The sequence below is a fragment of the Anolis sagrei genome, chromosome 6, assembly GCF_037176765.1.
Source record: "Anolis sagrei isolate rAnoSag1 chromosome 6, rAnoSag1.mat, whole genome shotgun sequence".
NCBI lineage: Eukaryota > Metazoa > Chordata > Lepidosauria > Squamata > Dactyloidae > Anolis > Anolis sagrei.
Genome location: NC_090026.1, coordinates 57741268 through 57765730, shown reverse-complemented (window position 1 = coordinate 57765730; position 24463 = coordinate 57741268). Strand labels below are relative to the sequence as shown.

Genomic DNA, 24463 nt, shown 5'->3' with positions numbered 1-24463 from the left:
TTGTACTCACTTTTCACTGAGATCTTCAGTGCCCTGCCCATGGCTAATCATAAAGTTGGGGCTTGCCTGAGTGCAAGGGCTAGCAGGGGCTGATAAAGTGCTTTTGGCGTTCTGGGCAGAATGCCTGCGACTCCTCCTACGTTCCAGCCACCTTCGCTCATTGCAGCCGAGACTGGCCCTTCTTCGATCTTTGCGGCCACTAGGAGGAGCCTCACCATTGTCGTCCCCATCCTCATGCTGCAGCGTCATCTGAAAATGAAGTGGAATGATGTGCATTGATCACAACACCAAATGCTTTCCATTTTCTACAGAGATCCAAGTGTATGCCATGTCTCACCTGCTACGGCATCTGGGGTTATCTGTTTGTTCCTATTCTCCACTATGTATCACTCTCCACTTCTAATGTTTCCTACATGTACGTAGTACTCAGTCTGCTCATATGTAAATTCTCAATATCAAATGCATGTTGCCTCCTCTCTGTCCTCTTTCCTTCCTGGAATTATTCAAGATGGTTTATGGCATTAGAAATTGAAACAGGGTTTGGCTGAATATATGGTGGATGTGTAAATTTGAGGTCATACCCATTACTAGAATGAAAACTTGCCATCACTTAAACTGCCATCACCAGTGGCTATCCTTTTCCAAATGAAAAAGTTGGGTGGAGCTCAGTGATCAAATCTTAATCAAAGCGAAAAATCACAGAATAGAAACACAGAGTTATATGGCAACCTTTAACTCAGCAACATTGGAGATTCAATTTAAGATTTAAAATATTTTGAAGCCAAATTATGAATACTACTATTGGTTGTAAGAAATCGTGCCTCCCTATGTCAATTGAGGAAGTGGGTGAGCGCTTGGCTTCAGTTACAACTTTAAAAGTTATCCACAGTGCTGAACCTATTTTAAGAGGTACCACCTGGAAGGAGTAGAACAGCAGTGCACTGTGGCCTATGTATAGTAGCCGAAAATGTTGTCTTCCTGTTACTACAGATTCCCTTATAAAGGAGTTAACAGTCCACTGCTGCTCACATTTCCTAACTTTTTCTTACAAAGATTGCTAGAAGCATCAAAGACCTCTCTTTTCCTGGACAGTAAAATCCTAGGATTTCTCCACACATAGAAGAAAACACAAAGTGCTATAACAGCATATAAAGTACTATTACACAATCTAAAAATGACTTACAGTTATCTTTTCTTTTGTTATACTCATATACCATAATGTCATTCCCCAGCATGCATCTGTGATACTATGTTTGCTTTGTAGTTTGGCCCATTTGGCTTTCTGTAGTTTTAGAGTTGATGTAATAACTCTTCCCTTCTCTCTCAGTGCCATGTTTGTTGCTCCTCCCTTCTCTCTCTGTGCTATACTTGTTGTTCTAAAAGAAACATGACTGCCCAGCTTCTGAGAAATTATCATTTTTTCACCTGCTGAAGCACGATGTTCCACAAGATTATTAGATTAAAGCATTTTAAATCTTTTTGACGTCTCTTCAGTCGAGTTGATGCTATCTGACAACATACTTCTGGTGTGAGTTTAACAGAAGTAGTTTTAGGACTCAGCACGAACCCCATGCTCATACCCAGCTAATGAGTCAGAATACATAACATCAAACCTCTTTCTCTATAAAGCGTATATTACATTTCTGTTAAACTATACTAATATTCAAATCCAATAATCATGAATTCACATTTTCCCTTAAAATATCTATTGGGGCTTTCAATCTTTTCAAATCAAATCAAATAATTTATTTTGGTCATAGACCAGCATAGGAAATAAGTCACAGTTTCATACAAACTTGGTATGTTTAGTACATTAAAATATAAATATAAATACTGAAGCACAAAAGGGAATGGAAAGGGAAATAGAGTAAAAACATACAATGCACAGGTCTATCAACAAATTATAGATTCAAGGAAGATGATTACTGGATATACAGTTAACTTTTGGGACCAGTCATCCCCTGATGGATTTTGTACACTGCTGCACAAAACTTTGCAACATTGTAGGTTGTAGCTGAATTAGTATCTACAAGTAGCAGGGAGGTATAAAATTGTCCTGAATGGCCTGGGTGCTTGTATATCAGACCCCCTCGATGGACTTGCGTGTCCAATGAATCTGCGGGAGCAACAACTGGAGTTTGCACTCTCAGGAGCGGCCACAGGGGAGGTTCCAGACGAAGCACAGTCTGAAGACCCAAAGACCTCAACAGCGGAGCAGGCGGAGGATAACATGGTACATGTTACAACGGCTGTGAAGGCAGAAGAAGACTGCAACAGATTGAGAAGCCATGGTCGTTGTGTTAACTATGCCACTAGATGGGACCTCACTCTGTGAAGACTGTGTGTTGATCAGCTGTGCACTGATCTCCACATATTAAAAAAAACTCACACAAAAGTGTCTTCCAAGAAAAAAATAAAAACAAACCAACAAAACCCCCACGGCGATCAGCAAGTGGCGACAGGGGCAGGACTGTGAAATCTGGAAGCCCCTAGTCACAGACTGGCACATGGATGGTGGATACGGACTCTGTTGTTCTACCTCAAGGTCCGAGGCAGTTGAGTAGTTCAGCAGCTGTATCCATGACTGAGCAGCTCTTTCTAGGATCCACTCTGCTCACCCCACATGGGGAACGTGCTAGAAAAGGTGTCCTAAACAAAGTCTGCCTCTCTTATCCCTGAATGGACTGCCACGTCCAGTGGGGTCACCACCCTGTGGCCAAAAAAGAAAAATGAACTTTTGAACATGCAACATACGGATACTGCTGGACAACACTGACAGTGAACGCCCCGAACACAGAACTGCTATCATTGCAAGGGAGCTGGGATGCATAGCAGCCCTTCAGCAGAGGAGGGACAGCTGAAGGAAGAAAAGGGAGGCTACACCTTCTTCTGGATGGGTCTGCCTGAAGAAGAACTAAGAATGCATGGAGCTGGCTTTGCTATCAGAAATGATCTAGTGAAGCATCTGACCAAAGCACTCATTGGTATTAACGAATGACTATCAGCCTTCCAAATTAACCTTGCCAAAAACCAACAGGCAACCATCGTAACTGCCTATGCACCAACACTAGATGCTGACGAAGACATCAAGGAAAACTTTTACTGTCAGCTAGACACCATCCTATCGGAGATACCCAAGGAGGACAAAATCATCCTCCTGGGGGACTTTAATGCAAGAGTTGGATAAGACTTATTTATTTGCTTTATTTCTATACCGCGTTTCTCAACCTAATTAGGCGACTCAACCCTGCAGCCAGGGACCATAGGAAAAGACAGGGTTGGAAACAGCAACTCGAATGGCATCCTGCTTCCCACCAAATGTGTGGAACATAACCTTGTCATCACCAACATGCTCTTCAACCAGAAAAACAAGCTCAATACATCATGGAAGCACCCCTGATCAAAGCATTGGCACCTCTTAGACTATGTAATCACATGTGCCAAAGACCGCCGTGATGTGCTTCTCACAAGAGCCATGACAGGTGCTGACAACTGCTGGACAGACCACAGGCTAATCTGATCCACAATGGCTATCAAGATTGCCCCCCAAATGCAGACTTTAAGGAAGAAAGACAAGGTGCAAAATGAACACCCAAGCCCTTCAGGAGCCCTCCAAATGAGCCCTTTTCCAAACAGCATTCAAGGACCATCTACTCATAGAACACCCCAAAAATGTTGAGGAACATCGGAACAAACCAAAGACCTCCACCATCGCAGCCTGTGAAGAAACTATTGGATATTAAACCAAGAAACATCAAGATTGGTTTGACAAAATGACGAGATCCAACAGCTAATTCACAAAAAAAAGGAAATCCAAACATGGCAGAAAGACATCAACTGAGTCGCCCTAGGGCTGAGAACGGCGGTCAACAAATGCAGTAAATAAATAAATAAAATAAACTGTGCTGCTAAAAAAAAGATCTACACCAGTGCCAAAGCTGAAGTCCAAAGAAGGTCAAGAGAACTCAAGAATATCTGGTGGACAAAGAAGGCTGAAGAAATCCAACACCTGGCAGATACCCATGATGCTCAGGGATTTTTCAAAGCCACAAAGGTTATCTATGGACCAAGAAACCATGGCATACACTCTCTACACTCATCAGATGGAACCATACTTTTGAAGGACAAAAAATCAATTGCACTATGTTGGAAAGAACTAAACCAAAGCCTCCTAAATCGCAGCTCCAACGTGGCCAGAGGTCCTCTCACAAATCCCACAACCACAAACTAGGGATAAGCTTGCAGCACTGCCTAGTTTGGAAGAAGTCAGCAATGCCATCAGCCAACAAAAATAAAATAAAATAACAAAGCCTGATGGGATCCCTGCTGAATTCTTTAAAGAGGGAGGACCTGAGATGACACAACAACTCCAGCAGCTCATAGAAAAAGTGTGGGTGACTTGAGAAAATCCCAGCAGATTTCAAGAATGCCACTATTCTCACCCTTTTCAAAACAGGGGAAAGAACAAACTGCGGAAACTATTGAGGTATCTCCCTTCTAACCTCCGCTGGAAAAATCCTCGCAAGAATTCCTGAAAACAGCCTTCTACCTTTCTCAGAAGATGCCCTCCCAGAATCCCAGAACAACTTCTGGTCCTCCAGAGGAACAGTGGACATGATCTTCACTGCATGTCAGCTCCAAGAAAAATGCAGGGAACAAAATCAACCTCTATACATGGCATTCATTGACCTTGCAAAGGCATTCGACACAGTGAATTGCACTGCTCTGGACCATCCTTTAAAAAATCGGGTGCCCTATCAAATTTGTGAACATCCTACAGCTCCTCCATGATGACATGATGGCAACCGTCTTGGACAGTAATGGCTCCCAAAGTCACCAATTAAAGGTGTAATCAGGTATCAAACAGGGATGTGTTATTGCCTCAACCTTATTATCCATCTTCATTGCTATGATGCTTCATCTTGTTGATGGGAAGCTTCCCACCGGAGTGGAAATCATCTATCCGACAGATGGCAAGCTATTTAACCTCAGCAGACTGAAAGCAAAAACCAAGGTTACAACAACATCTGTTATAGAACTCCAATACACCGATGACAATGTTGTCTGTGTGTATTCAGAAGAAAACCTACAAGCCACTCTCTTTGCAGAAGCATACGAGAAGCTCGGCCTGTCATTGAACATTGAGAAAACCAAAATGCTCTTCCAGCAGTCACCAGCCAATCTCTCTCCAATGCTAGTAATACAGCTTAACGGTGTAACATTAGAAATACAACTGAAATACAACACCGTCTGAGCTCTGCGAGTGCAGCATTCTTCCGAATTAAGCAGAGAGTATTTGAGGACCGTCCAGGTCCGTAGGGATACCAAGGTGCTTGTTTATAAAGCTATTGTCCTCCCAACCCTGCCATATGCCTGTGAAACGCCGACCATCTACGGACCCCTAGCCATTGACCTGTGGGGTTCCATTCTGTCCCCCATGCTTTTTAACATCTATATGAAATCGCTGGGAGAGGTCATCCGGAGTTTTGGAGTTGGTTGCCATCTCCACGCAGATGATGCCCAATTCCACTACTCTTTTCCACCGGAATCCAAGGAAGCCCTTTGGACACCAGAATCCAAGGAAACCCCTCAGTGCCTGGCTGCTGTGTTGGTCTGATGAGGGCAAACAAGCTGAAGATTAATCCCAACAAGACAGAGGTCCTCCAGGTCAGTCGTACGCCTGACCGGGTTATTGGGTGGCAACCTGTACTGGACGGGGTTGCACTCCCCATGAAGGCACAGGTCCGCAGCTTGGGGGTCCTTCTGGACTCAGCACTGACGCTTGATGTGCAGATGCTGGCGGTGGCCGGGAGGGCCTTTGCACAATTAAAACCCGTGCGCCAGCTGTAACCATACCTCGTGAAGTCTGATTTGAAGTCGAAGAGGGGCTGCCTACTCGGGGTTGGACAGGGAGCATTACCATAACCATGGTGCATGGTGATTTCGAAGTTCGAGAAGTCTTCAAGGTCTTTAAAGTACTGGAAGTCATGGATCTCACCTTTGGTTGAAGTAGAAGGCAGTGTCCGGCAGCCATTGCTCTATATAAACTGAAGCACATGGCTGGACGCCTCATTGCGAGCTAGGGAAGGGAGAGGGGAAGTTGTGGTCTGGAGCTGTTGCCTTGCCGCTGTTGGGTGAGACTGTGTGGGGTGGAAGAAGGGTTTCAGGCTGCAGCCAGGGGCGAAGGGATTAGAAAGATTTGGGAGAGGGGAGTTTTGATTGCTGTTGGGGTTAGGGTGGGGTGGAAGAAGTGTATGTTTTGGGGTGTGTGGGATGGAAGGGTTGAGTTGTGTGTATAGCAGCTGGCAGTCAGTCAGTCAGAGGAAATTCATTTTGAAGAAGAGAGAGAGGAAGCCCGAGGAAAGCACGGAAGAAGAGAAGGGAAAAGGGAAGGCTTGTTTGTTTGGAGCTATGAGCCAGGGAAGAGAAGGAACATAGTGTGTGTGTATTGGGACTTAAAGCTACATTTCCCAATCTTTCCAGACCCTCAGCTACACAAATCAGTGATTTCCTACATCTAAGTCACTGAGACATCATTGTGTGTTTCGCTCCTTTGACTTCTGCGGTGTGTGTGAGTTTTGGGACTACATTTTGGGGCTACATTTCATAGAATCATAGAATCATAGAGTAGGAAGAGACCTCGTGGGCCATCCAGTCCAACCCCCTGCCAAGAAGCAGGAATATTGCATTTAAAGCACCCCTGACAGATGGCCATCCAGCCTTTGTTTAAAAGCTTCCAAAGAAGGAGCCTCCACCACACTCTGGGGCAGAGAGTTCCACTGCTGAATGGCCCTCACAGTCAAATCCTATCAATTCTAGTCGTCAATTGTCCTTTGTCTATCTGCCAGATTACCCAAAAGCCTGGTCCCATATCCAAGTTGTTAATTTCCTTCTAAAAGAGAGGAGGGATGTTGATGACCTAATTTCCCTGGGGAGTGAATTCCACAGGTGAGGGGACACTACTGAGAAGGCCCTGCTCCTCGTCCCCACCAACCTCACTTGTGATAGAGGTGGGGCCGAGAGCAGGGCCTCCCCAGAAGATCTTAAATTCCGAGGAGGGGCGTAGAGGGAAATACGTTCCGACAGGTAAGATGGGCCGGAACCCTATTGAAGTCATCTCGGAACCATTGGCAATCATCTTTTAGAGTTCTTGGAGAACGGGAGAAGTTCCAGCAGATTGGAGGAGGGCCAATGTGGTCCCAATCTTCAAGAAGGGAAAAAAGGACGACCGAAACAATTACTGTCCGGTCAGCCTCACGTAGATACCAGGCAAGATTCTAGAAAAGATTGTTAAGGAAGTGGTCTGAAAGCACTTAGAAGCAAATGCGGTCATTGCTAATAGTCAACATGGATTTATCAAAAACAAGTCATGCCAGACTAATCTGATTTCTTTTTTCGATAGAGTTACAAACTGGGTAGATGCAGGGAATGACATGGATGTAACGTACCTCGATTTCAGTAAGGCCTTCAACAAGGTCCCCCATGACCTTCTGGCAAGGAAACTAGTCCATTGTGGGCTAGGCAAAATACGGTGAGGTGGATCAGTAATTGGTTAAATGGACGAACCCAGAGGGTGCTCACCAATGCTTCCTCTTCATCCTGGAAAAAAGTGACAAGTGGAGTGCCGCAGGGTTCCATCCTGGTCCTGGTCCTGTTCAACATCTTTATTAATGACTTAGATGAAGGGCTAGAAGGCATGGTCATCAAGTTTGCAGATGACACCAAATTGGGAGGGATAGCCAATACTCCAGAGGACAGGAGCAGAATTCAAAACTATCTTGACAGATTAGAGAGACGGGCCAAAACTAACAAAATGAAGTTCAACAGTGACAAATGCAAGATACTCCACTTTGGCAGGAAAAACGTAATGCAAAGATACAAAATGGGGGACAATGCCTGGCTCGAGAGCAGTACGCGTAAAAAAGATCTTGGAGTCCTCGTGGACAACAAGTTAAACATGAGCCAACAATGTGATGTGGCGGCAAAAAAAGCCAATGGGATTTTGGCCTGCATCAATAGGAGCATAATGTCTAGATCTAGGGAAGTAATGCTACCCCTCTATTCCGCTTTGGTTAGACCACACCTGGAATATTGTGTCCAATTCTGGGCACCACATTTCAAGAGAGATATTGACAAGCTGGAATGTGTCCAGAGGAGGGCGACTAAAATGATCAAGGGTCTGGAGAACAAGCCCTATGAGGAGCAGCTGAAGGAGCTGGGCATGTTTAGCCTGAAGAAGACAAGGCTGAGAGGAGATATGATAGCCATGTATAAATATGTGAGAGGAAGCCACAGGGAGGAGGGAGCAAGCTTGTTTTCTGTTTCCCTGGAAACTAGGACGCGAAACAATGGCTTCAAACTACAAGAAAGGAGATTCCATCTGAACATGAGAAAGAACTTCCTCACTGTGAGAGCCGTTCAGCAGTGGAACTCTCTGCCCCGGAGTGTGGTGGAGGCTCCTTCTTTGGAAGCTTTTAAACAGAGGCTGGATGTCCATCTGTCAGGGGTGATTCGAATGCAATATTCCTGCTTCTTGGCGGGGGGTTGGAATGGATCGCCCATGAGGTCTTTTCCAACTCTTTGATTCTATGATTCTATTGCAAATCCCATCATCTGTTTTCCATACTTCCCCAAACATGTGATTAATCATTATGCTTTAAGTATGTTCAATTTGTTGTTGTTCATTCGTTCAGTTGTCTCCGACTCTTCGTGACCTCATGGACCAGCGCACACCAGAGCTCCCTGTCGGCCGTCACCACCCCCAGCTCCTTCAAGGTCAGTCCAGTCACTTCAAGGATGCCATCCATCCATCTTGTCCTTGGTCGGCCCCTCTTCCTTTTACCTTCCACTTCCCCCAGCATAATTGTCTTCTCTAAGCTTTGCTGTCTCCTCATGATGTGGCCAAAGTACTTCAACTTTGTCTCTAGTATCCTTCCCTCCAATGAGCAGCCGGGCTTTATTTCCTGGAGGATGGACTGGTTGGATCTTCTCGCAGTCCAAGGCACTCTCAGAAATTTGTAACATTGTTTAATTTGTAACAATGAAAAATACATCCTGCATATCAGATATTTACATTACACTCCATAACAGTAGAAATTATGAAGTAGCAACGAAAATCTGGTTGGGGGTCACCACAATATGAGGAACTATATTTAGGAGTCATGGCATTAGAAAGATTGAGAACCACTGCTCTAAACACTTCTCATTTTCTCCTTCTTTCTAATCCTTTCTACACCCCTTCCTTTATACTCCCCAGCAGGCCAGGGAACAGTAGCCTCAGAAAAATAGCAGCCCGAAGAAACAATGAAGGTGGTTCACTGTTGGTGGAGGAGGCGGAGGAAGGCCCAATCTCAGCAGCCTCAATTGTGGCAGCAAGATGTAGCCCGCTCGCGGCTGCAATAGGAACAAGGCAAGTGTCCCCGGAGGAATGGGAGCCCCAGATGTTAAAAGGGACCTCCAAAGTTCCAGGTGTTCATTGGGGAGTGCCAGGCCATGATGGCATGGTGGCAGCAGTGGTGTTCAATCTTTCTCCTCTTTCCAATCTGTTTCTCCATTGCCTAACCACACCAGATCATCCCCCCAATACCTCTGGTGGTCAAACCAGGGCAATCAAGTTACAGGAGGAGCTCAGAAGGGAGGATTACATTGGATTTCCAATTTGCCTCCAGGATCATTACAGATGGCCCAGCTAGCTTGGCACCATCTTCTCATATTGCCTTCAAAGGCAATAATCCAAATAAGACAAATGGTACAGGAAAACAAGAATCATAATATGAGCATAATCCAAGGACGCGTGAACATGAATCCAGAACTTTTTAAAACACGAATCAAAATTCTGAGGAACTTGAACTGGAAATAGGACTTGATATCCTTACTATAAAGCAATGTTGCTTAATCTGAAATCTCAGCAAGATGCTCTCTAATTTAAGGGCTGCAAAACATGAAGGCATTTCTTTGACCCCGAGGTTCTGGCTTATGAAATGTTCTCTGCACTTCTTTCTCACAGATTCTTTTGGATTTCTGGTGCCTTTTGTTTTTTCCCTCTCAGATCCAACTAGATATCCCTGTCTAACCCAGTTGTTCCATCAGACAAGCTATCTTGGTCTGCCAGGTGTTTATTAGGATTGTTAATCTCCTTGTGGCTGAAAGGTCCTCTCCCTGTCTGCTGAACTCCAAAACAATTCCACTTTCATACTCTGTCTCACAGATAGAATCTTGCTCTGAAATCCCCTCATTTCCCTAATAGAAAGAACCATCCGCCACACTCTCCTTGACTCTAAAACCCCAATCCCCTCATCTTCATCTGTCTGAACCACAACAAATTTCAAAATAAAAATATATACCAATAAAATTACATTAATTGAGGCATCAGTTGGTTAAATATTTTTGAATATTTACATAAAACTGTAAGAAAAGTCTGCCTGACTCTGATTAAACAATTATTCTACACTTCTTCAGTGTAAATGAACTTACGTATCCTTCCATGAATAATAAAGAGTAAAATAATAAATGTAATAAAATAATAATCATAGGGTAAAATAATGGAAATGTAATAATAACAGTAATAATAGAATGACATAATAAATGTAATAATAATAGAGTAAAATAACAATGTAATAATGACAAGAATAATAAGAAATAGAGTAAAATAATAAATGTAATAATAACAATAATAAATAGAGAAAAAAGGCTGAAAACTTGGTTTATACTTGAGTATATACGGTAAGTTAATCATATCTTGGATACAGTTCCTCTATATATCCAGTATATCCAGTATACCAAGGTTGTGCGAGATTACCTCATAAATGTTGAATTGCTCTACTAAGTCCAAGTCTGCTCCTTTCTTGTTCAAGTGTTTCTGGGAAATAGCTTCCATCCCCAGTTCCTCTAGACAGTCAACTACATCATAGAAGGCATCCTGGTCTGGTAAGCCAGACAAAGTCTGGAAATAAAAATAAAATGTATGTCATTTTTTTCTTCTGAATTGCTAGACATTTGCCAGTGTGGATCTTCAGGAGAAAACCAGTCAGGTAAGATTTCAATGCGGTGTGATGGAAAATGTAATAAATTATTGGGCAGAATAAGCAACAGTTGGACTCAAACAATATTTAAGGGCATTTTCCTAGGAAGTAAATGGCATTAAACTTAATGATGAGATTTCCTCTGCCTTATGTCTTTACTTTTTGATTAAAATTGAGAGAAGTTTCCCTGTATGCACTTAGCCACTGCACTGAATTGAAAGAGTGAATGAAAGGATACAAAGCACATGAGTAAAAAAGAGAAAAAGTTTGAGAAATTTTAAAAAAAACTTTCCTAAACTGGGTTCTCTCTATGGCTTTGGAGAGAAGATTACTGCATTCACAGTTTAGCCCAAAGAGAGAGAATATATTTGCTATATTCAGGCCATTAAAAAGGACAAACCTTTTTCATATATTACTAACCCCCGTTCTTTGATTTTTGAGTGACTGTAACCATAACGTTGCAATCCACATCATTCTGGCACCTAGGCTGGCCACTATGTCCTGTGCCATTGACCATTAGATATTAAATGTGAGAGAACATTTCACAATTTTTCTTGTAAAACTGTGAAACGATTTGTGAATACAATCTCAAACTGTAATCCTATCTGATCTCCCTTTATGAACCACCACGAAGACTAAGATCTTCTGGGGGGGGGGGGGGGGCCTGCCACCGTCACAGGCGCATCTGGCAGGCCTTCTCAGTGATTGCCCCCTCCCTAGCTATGGAGCTCCCTTCCTGGTGAGATTAGATCAGCCCCTTCATTCCTGTCTTTCAGAATGATGGTAAAGACCTGGCTGTTGGACCAAGGCTTTGGGACAGTGCAATGAGGCAATAATAGGAAACCTATTCTGCTGACTGGAGCCAGCATGATGTTTTGAGATGGTTTTAGACAGCTGATTTTAAAGTAGATATAAGTGATTTTAATGTTTATGTATATATAGTTATTTTTGTTCTGGCATGGAATGCTTGCCGTATATATGTTGTGCTCCACCCCGAGTTCCCTTTGGAGAGAGAAGGGTGGAATATAAATGTTTCTAAATAAATAAATAAATAAATAAATAAATAAAGTTATGTATTTAATACTTATTGGAAACATTAAAAAAAACCTTTTTTAAAAAAATGGGTAGGAAGAGCATGCAGACCCTGGGGATCACTTTGTTCAACTTGATGAATGTAAAAAGACTTAAACGACTATAAACTACTGTAATATTTGCTGGGCTAATATTTCACATATTTCTGCAGCTGTTCCTGTGCACACTGTTTTTGTATTAAAAAGGTACCACTGCATAATTTTTAACTGTGAATATTTGTGTGTTGTTTGTGTTTAATTCTAGTTTAATTTTTGCATATTTATATTGTATAGTAATGTTTTTATTTCAAGCTGCTTTGAACCCCCTTTGGGGAGATAAAGCAGGGTATAAATAAGAATAATAACAACTTGAGAAAATACTTTCAATACAATTTTCTTCATATCCACTGATCAAGAAGTGGCAGCCACCAGACCAATCCATTTGGATATGGATCACACATTTCATCTTTTTACAATGGACTGCATGAAAACAGACAAGGAAAATCACTCAACATTAACCATATTCTTCCTCAAGTCTTCCACTCACAACACAGAAAGCCCTTTAACAAGGATATTTGACACTGTAGGCTTTTCTTTTATTGTTTATAATTAATTTTGAGATCTTTAAAAATTAATACAAAACCTACATATAAACGTGCAAACTAACAAAATGTGTAAGCGTCAGAAACATTAATTACATATAATTTACATTATATAATCAAAAGTCTTTACCTTCTCTGATTATTATGGTTTCTCAATATGCTACACCCGTTAAATAAAAAAGAACCATTGATATATCCTTCCCCAAATAATAACACTCTTCTAGTCCTTCTGATGGAGTCCTGACCCCATCTTTGCTAGAGAAACATACCGAATGGGCCTAGTCTTTCTTAAAGTTTTTTAAAGATCTCTCCTTGATTAACAGAGTAAGTGTATACATTTTTGCAAGTTCAATTATTTTCATAAGCAAATTCTCTTGCAACGGAATCGAGTCTTTCCAATTTTGAGCATAGATAATTCTTGCTACTGTTTTCACATATAGCAATAGCCTTACACATTTTCTATTGGTTCTATCATCTAACTCTCCAAGCACACGGAGTTCAGCTTTCATTTCAAATTTAACTTTAAAAATTTCTTGTAATATCATAGGTGTTTGTGCCTAGTATTTTGGGGCTCTTTTATGTGACGACCACATATGGTAAAAGATGTTTACCTTTCCCCCACATTTCCAACAATCACTTCAAGTATTTATATACATTCTAGTAATTCTATCTGGTGTCAGATGCCATCTATACATCATTCTATAGAAATTTTCTTTCAAGTCATTATTCAGTGTAAATTTCAAACTCTTTGTCCAGAACCTTTTCCATTGTTCATAGAATCATAGAGTTGGAAGAGACCTCATGGGATATCCAGTCCAACCCCCTGCCGAGAAGTAGGACAATTGCTTTCAAAGCACCCCTGAGAGATGACCATCCGCCCCCTTCCAAGAGGCAGGACAATTGCATTCAAAGCACCCCTGAGAGATGGCCATCCAGATGGGCCCAGGACGGAACCCTACTGATGGCACTTCGCTCGTCACTTCTTTCCAGGTTGAAGAAGAAGTATTGGTGAGCACCCTTTGGATTCATTCATTTAACCAATGACAGATCCACCTAACCGTAGTTTTGCCTAGTCCACATTTGACTAGTTTGTTTGCCAGAAGGTCATAGGGGACCTTGTCAAAGGCCTTACTGAAATCCAGATACGCTACATCTACGGCATTCTCTGAATCTACCCAGCTTGTAACACTATTGAAAAAAGAAATCAGATTAGTCTGGCGTGACTTGTTTTTGATAAATCTGTTTGTTTCCATATTCCCCTTTTAATTTTAATATTGCAAGTTAGCATATAATTAATAGCTATATTCCAAATTTCCCTATACCATTCTTCTAATTGAATTTCTTTTTTTCTTTCCAGTTTTTTTCTATTAACAATTTAGCTGCTGTTATCAGATTAGAAATCAATTCTTTCTCCTCTTGTGAGAAAGTAATATGTATAAGTAATAAGTAAAGTATGTATAAGTAATAATGCTAATTTTGGTGTAGTCTTGATCTCTATTTTATTATAGCTCTTATTTCTTTAAAAATACTTTCCCAATTTTGGGGGGTAATTTTACATGGCCACCACATATGAAGATATGTCCCTATTTCCTGACACCTCTCCAATACTGATTTGAGTATTTTTTTATCAATCTGATTTAATCTAATGGGAGTTAGATACCATCTAAGTAGTGTTTATTCTAAACAAGCTTGAGGACCTGATGGTGCCTGGGTTATTTGAAAATTTCTTGGTTTGTTTTTGGATGTTAAGTAATATCGGTTTGGTAATTTTTAGGTGTCTTTCTTAGAAAAAAAGCCAGTCTTTCCTGTTGTTTGTTTATGAATGCTCCAATTAGAAAATGCATAAGGATTTTGGTGAACTGCAATTCCCAAAATCATGGGCTAATCACCCCCAAACCTCACCTGCATTCACAGTTGACCATGTTGGGTGTGCGTGTCAAGTGTGGTCCAGATCCATTGTTGGCTGGTTTCAGTGTTCTCTGGATAAGGGTGGACTCCAACTCCCATATGCCAAGGACAATCACCCCCAAACCAGGCCTGTATGCACAGTTGGCAATGTTGGGTCTGTGTGCCAAGTTTGGTCCAGATACAATGTCGGCTTAGTTAAGTGCTCTCTGGATAAGGGTGAACTACGAGTCCCAGATTACCATGGCTATCAGCCACATACCTTGCCTGTATTCCCAGTTGGCTATATTGAGTCTGTGTGCCAAGTTTGGTCAAGATCTGATGTCGCCTGGGTTCAATGCTTTCTGGATAAGGGTGAACTACAACTCCCAGAATCAAGGTCAATTCCCACAATCCCCAGTAGTATGTTCAATTGGTCATGGGGCTTTTCTGTGTCAAGTATAGTCTCAGTTCATTGTCGATCGAGTCACAGTTTCACTGGATGCAGGTGAACTATAACCCCATAAATCTATGTCAATGTCCCTCAAACTTCTCCAGTTCATTATGGAAAGTCTGTGTGCCAAGTTCCACCCAGATCCGTTATTTATGGGGGTTGCAGTGGTTTGTGGAAGCTGGAGCTGAATTGGGTGAAGGTACTGGAAATCCCATAATCTGTGGTCAATCCTCCCCAAACCGCACCAGGATTTATAGTGGGTCTTGGGGGGTGGGTGCGTCTGTGTGCCAAGTTTGGTCCAGGTCAGTCATTCGTGGGGGGTCTCTGGAACTGAGTGAAGGTACTGCAATGGACCTGGACCACATTTGGCACATCATCCATTGCAAGTTTGGTCCAGATCCACCATTGGCTGGGTTCACAGTGCTTCCTGGATGTAGGTGAACTACAACTCTTATAAATTAAAGTCAATTCCACCAAAACCCACAATGCTGGCCGGGTGCTCTGGCCTTTACACCTGCTCCTCACCACTCTGAGGGCCCCACTTATGACTACTTGTTAACTGGCTTTTCAGATGGCCAGTCGAACACTGGGCACCTAATCTGTGCTGCAGAGCCTCCAAGAGAAGTAGGTCTATTCATGAGGATTCCTACGATCTCTGGGAGGGGGAAGCATGACGGTAGGTGCAGGCCGAATACTAGAGGGAGGTTGAGTCAGCGGGAGACTCGGCCCCCTTCTGACCTGCGGCCTATCCCCAGGTACATTTGTGACAGGCAACCAGTTTCCTCCCCTCCTACTCTGGTATTAGTGAATGCTAGGTCCGTAATGATCAGGGAGCTGACCTAGTGTGTATTACAGAAACTTGGATCCAAGAGGGGGATGAGACCCTACTCCAGGAAATAACATCTCCAGGTTATACAATCACTCACCAGATGCGGACTGGGAGGCGGGGCTGGGGTGGCTATGCTCACCTGAGAAAGTTTTTCTCTTAGGGCAGTCCCTGTGCTGAGCATCTCTGGCATTGAAAGTGTTGGCCTGGTGTGGGATTCCTGTGAGAGCATAGCCTTTCTGCTGGTGTACCGTGCGCCTAGCGCACCAGCAGACAGCCTATCCCAACTGCTTGAGACTGTGTCGGAGTGGTCCTTGAGGTTCCCCAGACTTATCGTCTTAGGGGATTTCAATGTTCACGGTGATGCTGACTCTTGTTCATTAGCAGCTGTGGACCTAGTGTCTACCATGGAGACACTAGGACTCTCGCTTTGTAGTACTGGGCCCATGCATCGGGCGGGACACACGCTAGATTTGATTTTCAGTGCAGGAATTCAAGTGACCCAAGCCTCCACAATAGAGGTTCCATGGTCGGATCACTGTGTCCTGAGAGTCCGGTTGGAGCATGCCTACCCACGCTGCAAGGGCGCCGAGCCAATTTGGGCTCGCCCAAGGAGACTTATGGAACCCAGTAGGTTCCGGAATGCTCTGAGGGATCTGGAGCCTGCCAGCGACTCGATCGATGTGCAGGTGGACACATGGAACATCAGGCTATCCAATGCACTCGATGAGATCACCCCTAGATGCCCTCTCAGACCCCGCTGAAATCGGTCTCCTTGGTTCACCGAGGAACTTCGACTGATGAAGCGGGAAAAGAGATGGCTGGAGGGCGTGTGGCGAGAACTCCGTGACGGAGCATCGAGATCAGCTTATGAGGCATTTAGGGAGTCCTACGAGCATGCTATCACCGAGGCAAAGCGAGTATATTATGCTTCTTTGATAACGTCTGCTAGCTCACGCCCGGCAAAATTGTTCAAAATAATTCGATCTCTAATGACGGTTCCTACCGTCCCAAAAAGTGGTGATCAGACCCCTTCAGCCGAGGTTTTTCAGAGCTACTTTGCAGATAAGATCTCGCTACTTCGCCGGGACCTCCCCGCTACAATCAATACAGTGAGAGAACTTGAGACTCCGTGGCCACTTGCTGGGCCCATCCTCGACCGGTTCATCCCGCTGGACGCAGGGGCTGTCGATAGGCTCATAGCTGCAGCCAGACCGACCACTTGCTCCCTCGATCCGTGTCCCTCTTGGCTGGTGAAATCCTGCTTGGAGGGATTACGCGACCCTCTGTTGAAGATTATAAACAGTTCCTTTGAGCAAGGCGTTTTTCCAGAGGGTTTAAAAGAGGCGGTGGTTTCTCCCCTGCTGAAGAAACCAGATTTAGATCCTTCGGTTCCCTCCAGTTACCGCCCAGTTTCAAATCTCTCGTTCCTGGGCAAGGTGATTGAGAGGGCAGCAGCGGAGCAGTTGCAGCAATTCCTACACAACACAGCCGGACTAGATCCCTTCCAGTCCGGCTTCCGTGCGGGGCATGGGACAGAGACTGTGCTGGTCTCCATCACGGATCACCTTCGATGCCAGCTTGACCAGGGTGGGTCAGCGCTGCTTGTGTTATTGGATCTCACAGCAGCATTTGACACAGTCGACCACAATCTTTTGACCCACCGCCTTACTGTTGCTGGAATCAGGGGGACAGCTTTAAACTGGCTGTCCTCCTTTCTTCACAACCATGGACAGCGAGTGGAGAGGGGAGGCCTGGTCTCTGAGAAGTCCCCTCTATCTTGTGGGGTTCCTCAGGGGGCCATTCTCTCCCCTCTGTTATTAAACATCTATATGCGACCACTTGCTCAGCTTGTTTGAGGTTTTGGGCCTGATTGTTATCAGTACGCCGATGACACTCAGCTGGTGCTGAAGATGGAAGGCTGACCGGACTCTGTACCCGATTGTTTCCATCAGTGCCTCAAGGCCGTTACTGGATGGTTGTGTGCCAGCAGGTTGAGGGTGAATCCAGCAAAGACGGAGATCCTATGGCTGGGTCGACCGGGCAGTGGAGACATCCAGCTGCCTACCCTGGATGGCGAGGCACTACGCCTGTCATCACTGGTAAAGAGTCTGGGAGTCCTTTTGGACCCTCTGCTGACGATGGAAGCCCAGGTCTCCACCGCTAGCAGAACCGCCTTCTTTCATCTGCGGCAGGCTAGACGGCTGGCCCCCTACCTGTCCAGGGACGACCTAGCTATGGTGATCCAGGCCACGGTCATCTCAAGACTGGACTACTGTAATGCCCTCTATATTGGCCTTTCTCTGTCGGTGATCTGGAAGCTCAAGTTGGTACAAAATGCAGCTGCTCGGCTTCTTGCGGGAATTCCGATGAGATGCCACATAACACCAATCTTACTACAGCTGCATTGGCTACCAATTGATTACTTTCAAAGTGATGATACTCACCTTTAAGGCCTTGCATGGTCTGGGGCCGATGTATCTGAGGGATCGTCTCACCCCCTACCAACCCCATAGATCCCTCCGTTCTGAGGACCAAGATATATTGGAAGTCCCCAGTGTCAAGACCTTGCATCTAATGGCAACCAGACGCAGAACCTTCACAGCAGTGGCGCCATCAGTCTGGAATGCTCTGCCACCTGAAGTTCGTGCCCTGTGGGACTTACCAGCTTTCCGCAGGGCATGTAAGACATACCTGTTTCGACAGGCTTTTAATGTTTGATAGTGTTGTTTTTAAATTGTTTTAAATTGCTTTTAAATTTTGTTAGATTTTAGCTAGTCTTGTAAGCCGCTCCAATCCCCAGGGGAGTGGCGGCATATAAGTTTAAATAATAAATAAATAAATAAATAAAAAACTTGGTCATGGTGGGTCGGTGTGCCAAATGTGGTCCAGGTCCATTGCTGGTGCAGGTCACAGTGCTATGTCTTGATGCAGTGTGAACTACCACTTCCATCATGTTGAGGCAGGCTCCCAAACCCCTCCAGTATCTTCAGTTGCTGATGAATTCTGATCTGTTTGCTGTGCACCATATAAAAGAATAGGAAAGGAGTAAGGTAGAGGCAGTGGGCAGGGTCATGCAAATTCCACACCAATGGAGAAAGAAAGGAACACTGGGATGTGGCGCACACATAACCTGCAATATAACCTTGGAGGGAAGGCTACTGGTGTTTCTTGCATAATAGGAGCTATAGCTGTTTGTGGAGGCAGGAGCCTGTCTGTGTAAGTGGACACCTCTGCCACATACACAAATACACATTTTGACTTTTATTATGTATATAGAATAGAAAGATTGTTCATTGTCTAATATCAATAAGTCTTTATAAGTCAACCGTTTTTCTTTCGGGGCAATTCATTTCTTGAATAATTTCGGTTTGGGTAATTACACAGACCCCAAGAGGATTCACGCGCTTGCACCTGAGCTAACATTCAACCAGCAACTTCTCCTATACTAGACTTGTGGGAAAGAGAAGTATTTAATAGCTGCAGAATAAGAGACAGTTAAGCACTACAGAATGTGCATGGGGAGGGGGGGGGGGAAAGGGAAGCAAGGGAGTTGGCAAGGGCCAACAAACCAAACAACTAGCGAAACAGAAACTAAGACCTTGGTTTTGGACTGCGGCATGGAGGAGGGGAGGTGTTCCACTAGCTGAGGGGCCCCCATAGAGGTCGTGGTGGGAAGGGGGAGATGCGGAAAAAGGAGACCTCAAATTCGGCCTAATTTGGACCGCTTATCCATATTAACAATCCCAAACCGGTCTCCTAAGGTAAATTGGTGTAACCAGGTGAGCGGGCCCTCTGGATTGAAGGTGGTGCTGTTGAACGCCAGATCTGTCAACGGAAAAACGACCTTTATCCAGGATTTAATCCTGGATGAGCGGGCAGATCTGGCGTGCATTACGGAGACCTGGCTGGATGAAGCTGGAGGTGTAAATCATACCAAGCTTTGTCCTCCAGGCTTCTCCGTACAGCACCAACCGAGATCCGGAGGACGGGGAGGCGGGGTCGCAGTGGTCTATAGAGATTCCATCCATCGGACCAGGAGTCCCATCCCGCAGACCACAAATTTTGAAGGCGTCTACCTGAGGGTGGGTGACCGGGACAGAATAGGGATTCTGCTAGTGTACCGTCCACCTCGCTGCACTACAGTCTCCCTACCTGAGCTAGCGGGGGTAGTCTCGAGCCTGGCGTTGGGAGTCTCAACGGCTTCTTGTGCTGGGGGACTTCAATATCCATGCCGAGGCGACCCTCACAGGAGCGGCTCAGGACTTCATGTCTGCCATGGCAACCATGGGGCTGTCCCAACAAATATCTGGCCCCACCCACTGTGCTGGACATACATTGGACTTGGTTTTCTGCCAGGGATGGGAGCAGGGTGGCGGTGTGGAGGAGTTGTCCATCTCTCCGTTGCCATGGACCGACCACTTCCTGATCAGATTTAGGCTCACTGCGCCCCCTAACCTTCGCAAAGGTGGAGGACCCATTAAGATGGTCCGCCCCAGGAGGCTTATGGATCCGAATGGATTCCTGACGGCTCTTGGGGATTTTCCCGCCACCTCGGTAGGTGACCATGTCGAGGCCTTGGTCGCTCTCTGGAATGGGGAGATGACCAGGGCAATTGACACGATCGCTCCGGAACGTCCCCTCTCAAGTAGCCGAGCTAAACCAGCTCCTTGGTTTACTGAGGAGCTGGCAGTGATGAAGCGAAGGAAGAGGGAACTAGAGAGCGTGTGGCGCTCGGACCCAAGCGAGTCAAATCGAGCACGGTTTGTGTCCTTTCTAAGGGCATATGCCGTGGCAATAAAAGCCGCAAAGAAAACTTTCTTTGCAGCCACTATTGCGTCTGCAAAAAACCGTCCGGCGGAGTTGTTTCGGATTGTCAGAGGTCTTTTAACTCCCGCCACTTCAGGCGGGAGCCCTGACAATTCGGTCACGCGCTGTGAAGCATTTGCTCGGTTCTTTGCAGACAAAGTCGCTTTGATCCGTTCTGGGTTGGACACCATGTTAAATGCAGTCTCCGAGGATGTGACACGAGCACCTGCTTGTCCTATTTTGATGGATTCTTTTCAGTTTGTGAAACCCGAGGATGTGGACAAGATACTTGGAGGAATGAGGCCCACCACGTCCATCCTAGACCCCTGCCCATCCTGGCTTCTGAAAGAGGCCAGAGGGGGATTGGCTGAGTGGGTAACGGTGGTGGTTAATGCCTCCCTTCGGGAAGGCAAGATTCCAGCGAGCCTAAAACAGGCTATTATAAAACCGCTGTTGAAGAAACCATCACTGGACCCCACCAAATTTGACAACTTTCGGCCTGTTTCCAATCTCCCCTTTTTGGGCAAAGTCATGGAAAGCGTGGTGGCCTCACAACTCCAGGTATTCTTGAGAGACACGGATTATCTGGATTTGGCACAGTCTGGCTTCAGACCGGGACATGGAACCGAGACGGTCTTGGTCACCTTAGTGGATGATCTGCGCCGGGAGCTAGACAGGGGGAGTGTGTCCCTGTTGGTGCTCCTGGACCTCTCAGCGGCATTCGATACCGTCGACCACGGTATCCTTCTGGGGCGCCTTGCGGAAATGGGTCTTGGGGGCACTGCTCTGCAGTGGCTCCAGTCATTTCTGGAGGGCCGTACCCAGAAGGTGTTATTGGGGGACTCCTGTTCAACACCACAGCCTTTGACCTGTGGAGTTCCTCAGGGCTCTATACTGTCCCCCATGCTGTTTAACATCTACATGAAGCCGCTGGGTGAGATCATCCGGAGTTTCGGGGTGTGGTGTCATCTGTACGCAGATGATGTCCAACTCTGTCACTCCTTCCCACCTGCTACTAAGGAGGCTGTCGAGGTCCTGGCCGCTGTAATGGTCTGGATGAGGGCGAACAAACTGAAATTAAATCCAGACAAGACAGAGGTACTCCTGGTCAGTCGCAAGGCCGAACAGGGTATAGGGTTACAGCCTGTGCTGGACGGGGTCGCACTCCCCTTGAAGGCGCAGGTTCGCAGCTTGGGTGTGACCCTGGATTCATCGTTGAGCCTGGATCCCCAGGTTTCAGCGGTGACCAGGGGAGCATTTGCACAGCTCAGGCTCGTGCGCCAGTTGCGCCCGTACCTCGGGAAGTCTGACTTGGCCACGGTGGTACACGCTCTGGTCACATCCCGCCTTGACTACTGCAATGCTCTCTACGTGGGGCTGCCCTTGAAGACGGCCCGGAAGCTTCAGCTAGTCCAGCGCGCGGCAGCCATGTTACTAACAGGAGCGGGGCGCAGGGAGCATACAACGCCCTTGTTGTTCCAGCTCCACTGGCTGCCGATATGCTACCGGGCCCAATTTAAGGTGCTAGTGTTATCCTACAAAGCCCTAAACGGTTCCGGCCCAAAATACCTTTCGGACCGCATCTCGGCCTATGAGCCCACGAGGGCCTTGAGATCGTCTGGGGAGGCCCTTCTCTCGATCCTGCCTGCCTCACAGGCACGTCTGGCGGGGACGAGAGAGAGGGCCTTCTCGGTGGTGGCCCCCCCGGCTGTGGAACACCCTCCCTGTTGACATCAGGCAGGCGCCCTCCCTTATGGCCTTTCGTAAGAGCCTAAAGACATGGCTATTTGAGAAGGCATTTAACTGAATGTACATCATCTGGTAATGACAACTGGAACGGAATATGGACTACGAGTTTGGTTATGATTCCACGATAAGACGGAGGGGATCATTTGTAGTGTAATTATAGTAGTGTGTGTTAGTGAGATGTTGTTTTTTCGATGTGCTTTATTGTATATTGTTTTTTAGATATGTTGTACACCGCCGTGAGTCGCCCTAATGGGCTGAGAATGGCGGTCAACAAATGCAAGAAATAAATAAATAAATAAATGGAGAGAACTGTAATTTGTTATTAATATAAACATTTAGTCATATTTCATATAAACATGAAAGGAAACATTTTCATTTGGTCTCAAATATGTGTCAGCAGTAACAGTTCTATATATCAGAACATATAAACTCCAAGCAAAAACAAACCTTGTTCACTAAAGTCATCGTATAAACTAGAAGTTCTGTGTCAACTCCATCTTTTTCCTCCAAAATCTCCATGACATTGGACCATGGTTGAAGGCCTGCAAAAAAGAAAAAAATATTTAGGAAAGTGGATCAACTCTATTGTATAAATGAAGTTCAAAACTTCTTGACAGGTGCAAAATGAGCAATTAATCGCAGAAGGCAAAAACAAAACAAAACAAAAAACCTCCATAGAGTAAACAGGTGCTTTGGAATACCATAATTCACTACGTAGGTTGCCACTACACAATAGTCGCATCCCACTTTTGGGATTCCAAAATTGGTTTCTTGCCATTTCTTGATTAATTGTCACATAAGCCAGCTGGATCTGAAGCTCTCCTTTCTCCCTTATACTTCCTTGGATGTAAGGCATTTTAAAAAAAGAAATACAAAAGGTCCTGGCTGGACTTTCTTCCTCCTCTTTCCTCAGAGGTAAGAGAGGGAAAGTCTCAGACCCAGGTGGCTCTGGTTTGTATTTCAGGCACATTTTTATTCGCATAATGGTCATACCCCTTTTTTTCTGAAAAAAATGGGATAAAATATGAAGGGGGGGGGGTGAAACTATTATGTGGTGAAAAAATACATCTCATAGGTGCACAGGAATCCGAACCTTCATTTCCCAGTGCGCCTACCTCCTTTCCTTGGTGTTACAGGGCTTGCCTTGCCAAGAAGAGAGCCTTGGGAATGCCTCCGCAGATTAGTTTGGCCTAGACTGACAGCCAATGCAATCCTTGTAGTACCAAGAGGACAGGCACGTGGGCAGGTGAATCCTCAATTAAGGGTGCAACCTTTATGTAATACTATTATGTGACTATTATGCAATAAATATGGTATTACATGTGAATTACAGTATTTTAGGCAATATTTTAAAATATTAAATATAATCACTTTCAGATTTATACTAATGGGTACTACTTCAGGGATTTGAAGATTGCCAGAAGTCCTAGATAGTTGATGTGGCACAGCAGACCAGAGGTCTTGGACGGAGAGTTCTCCTGTATGGCATCCCCATGCGAACATCGACACATCTGTAGTGAGGGTGATGGATGGGGGTTCGGGATGGAAGGGAATGCCCTTGCAGACATGGTGACGATCTGTCCACCATTTCAAGGATTTTTGCACGGCTGGCGGAACGGTGAGGCACTTTGACGTATGGTCTCTGATCGGGTTGAAGTGGTCGAGGAACCACCTTTGAAGAGGTCTGAACCGAAGCCTTGCCAGTGGGGTCTGTTGGGTTTCATCCCTGACTGCACAAGTCTCCAGCTCTCAATGAGTAGATAGCCTAGATAGACTTAGGGATTCCTCCCCAATTTCCTGTAGTTAAGTTGGTTAAGAAGGGGTTAAGAAGGGGGAATTGTCTCACTTATCTTTGCATGGTACTATCCCCTCCCTATTTGAATACCTAGGAATGTAATCCTATAGGGAAAAGTAACTTCCTCTTTTAAAGGTATTTTTATTGCCCTGGGCTGGGCCATGTGGCCTGTCTCCATTTTTCAGGCCTCTTCCTTTTGTCTTCTCTAGAGTGAGGAAGCATCTTGCCATTGTCCAGGCAAAGATGTAGTAGA

General features: G+C 45.1%; 1 protein-coding gene across 10 annotated transcripts in view; it reads right to left on the bottom strand.

Moving 5' to 3' along the window:
- Positions 1-24463, bottom strand: part of FHOD3 (formin homology 2 domain containing 3) — a 496353-nt gene that overhangs the window by 207011 nt on the left and 264879 nt on the right. For all 10 annotated transcript variants that reach the window (XM_060781410.2, XM_060781412.2, XM_060781413.2 and 7 more), the window contains exons 8-10: positions 22863-22957; positions 10799-10942; positions 11-249 (exon numbers count right to left, since the gene is read on the bottom strand). In XM_060781410.2, the coding sequence (XP_060637393.2) occupies positions 11-249; positions 10799-10942; positions 22863-22957 (478 nt within the window). The remainder of the gene's footprint in view (positions 1-10; positions 250-10798; positions 10943-22862; positions 22958-24463) is intronic.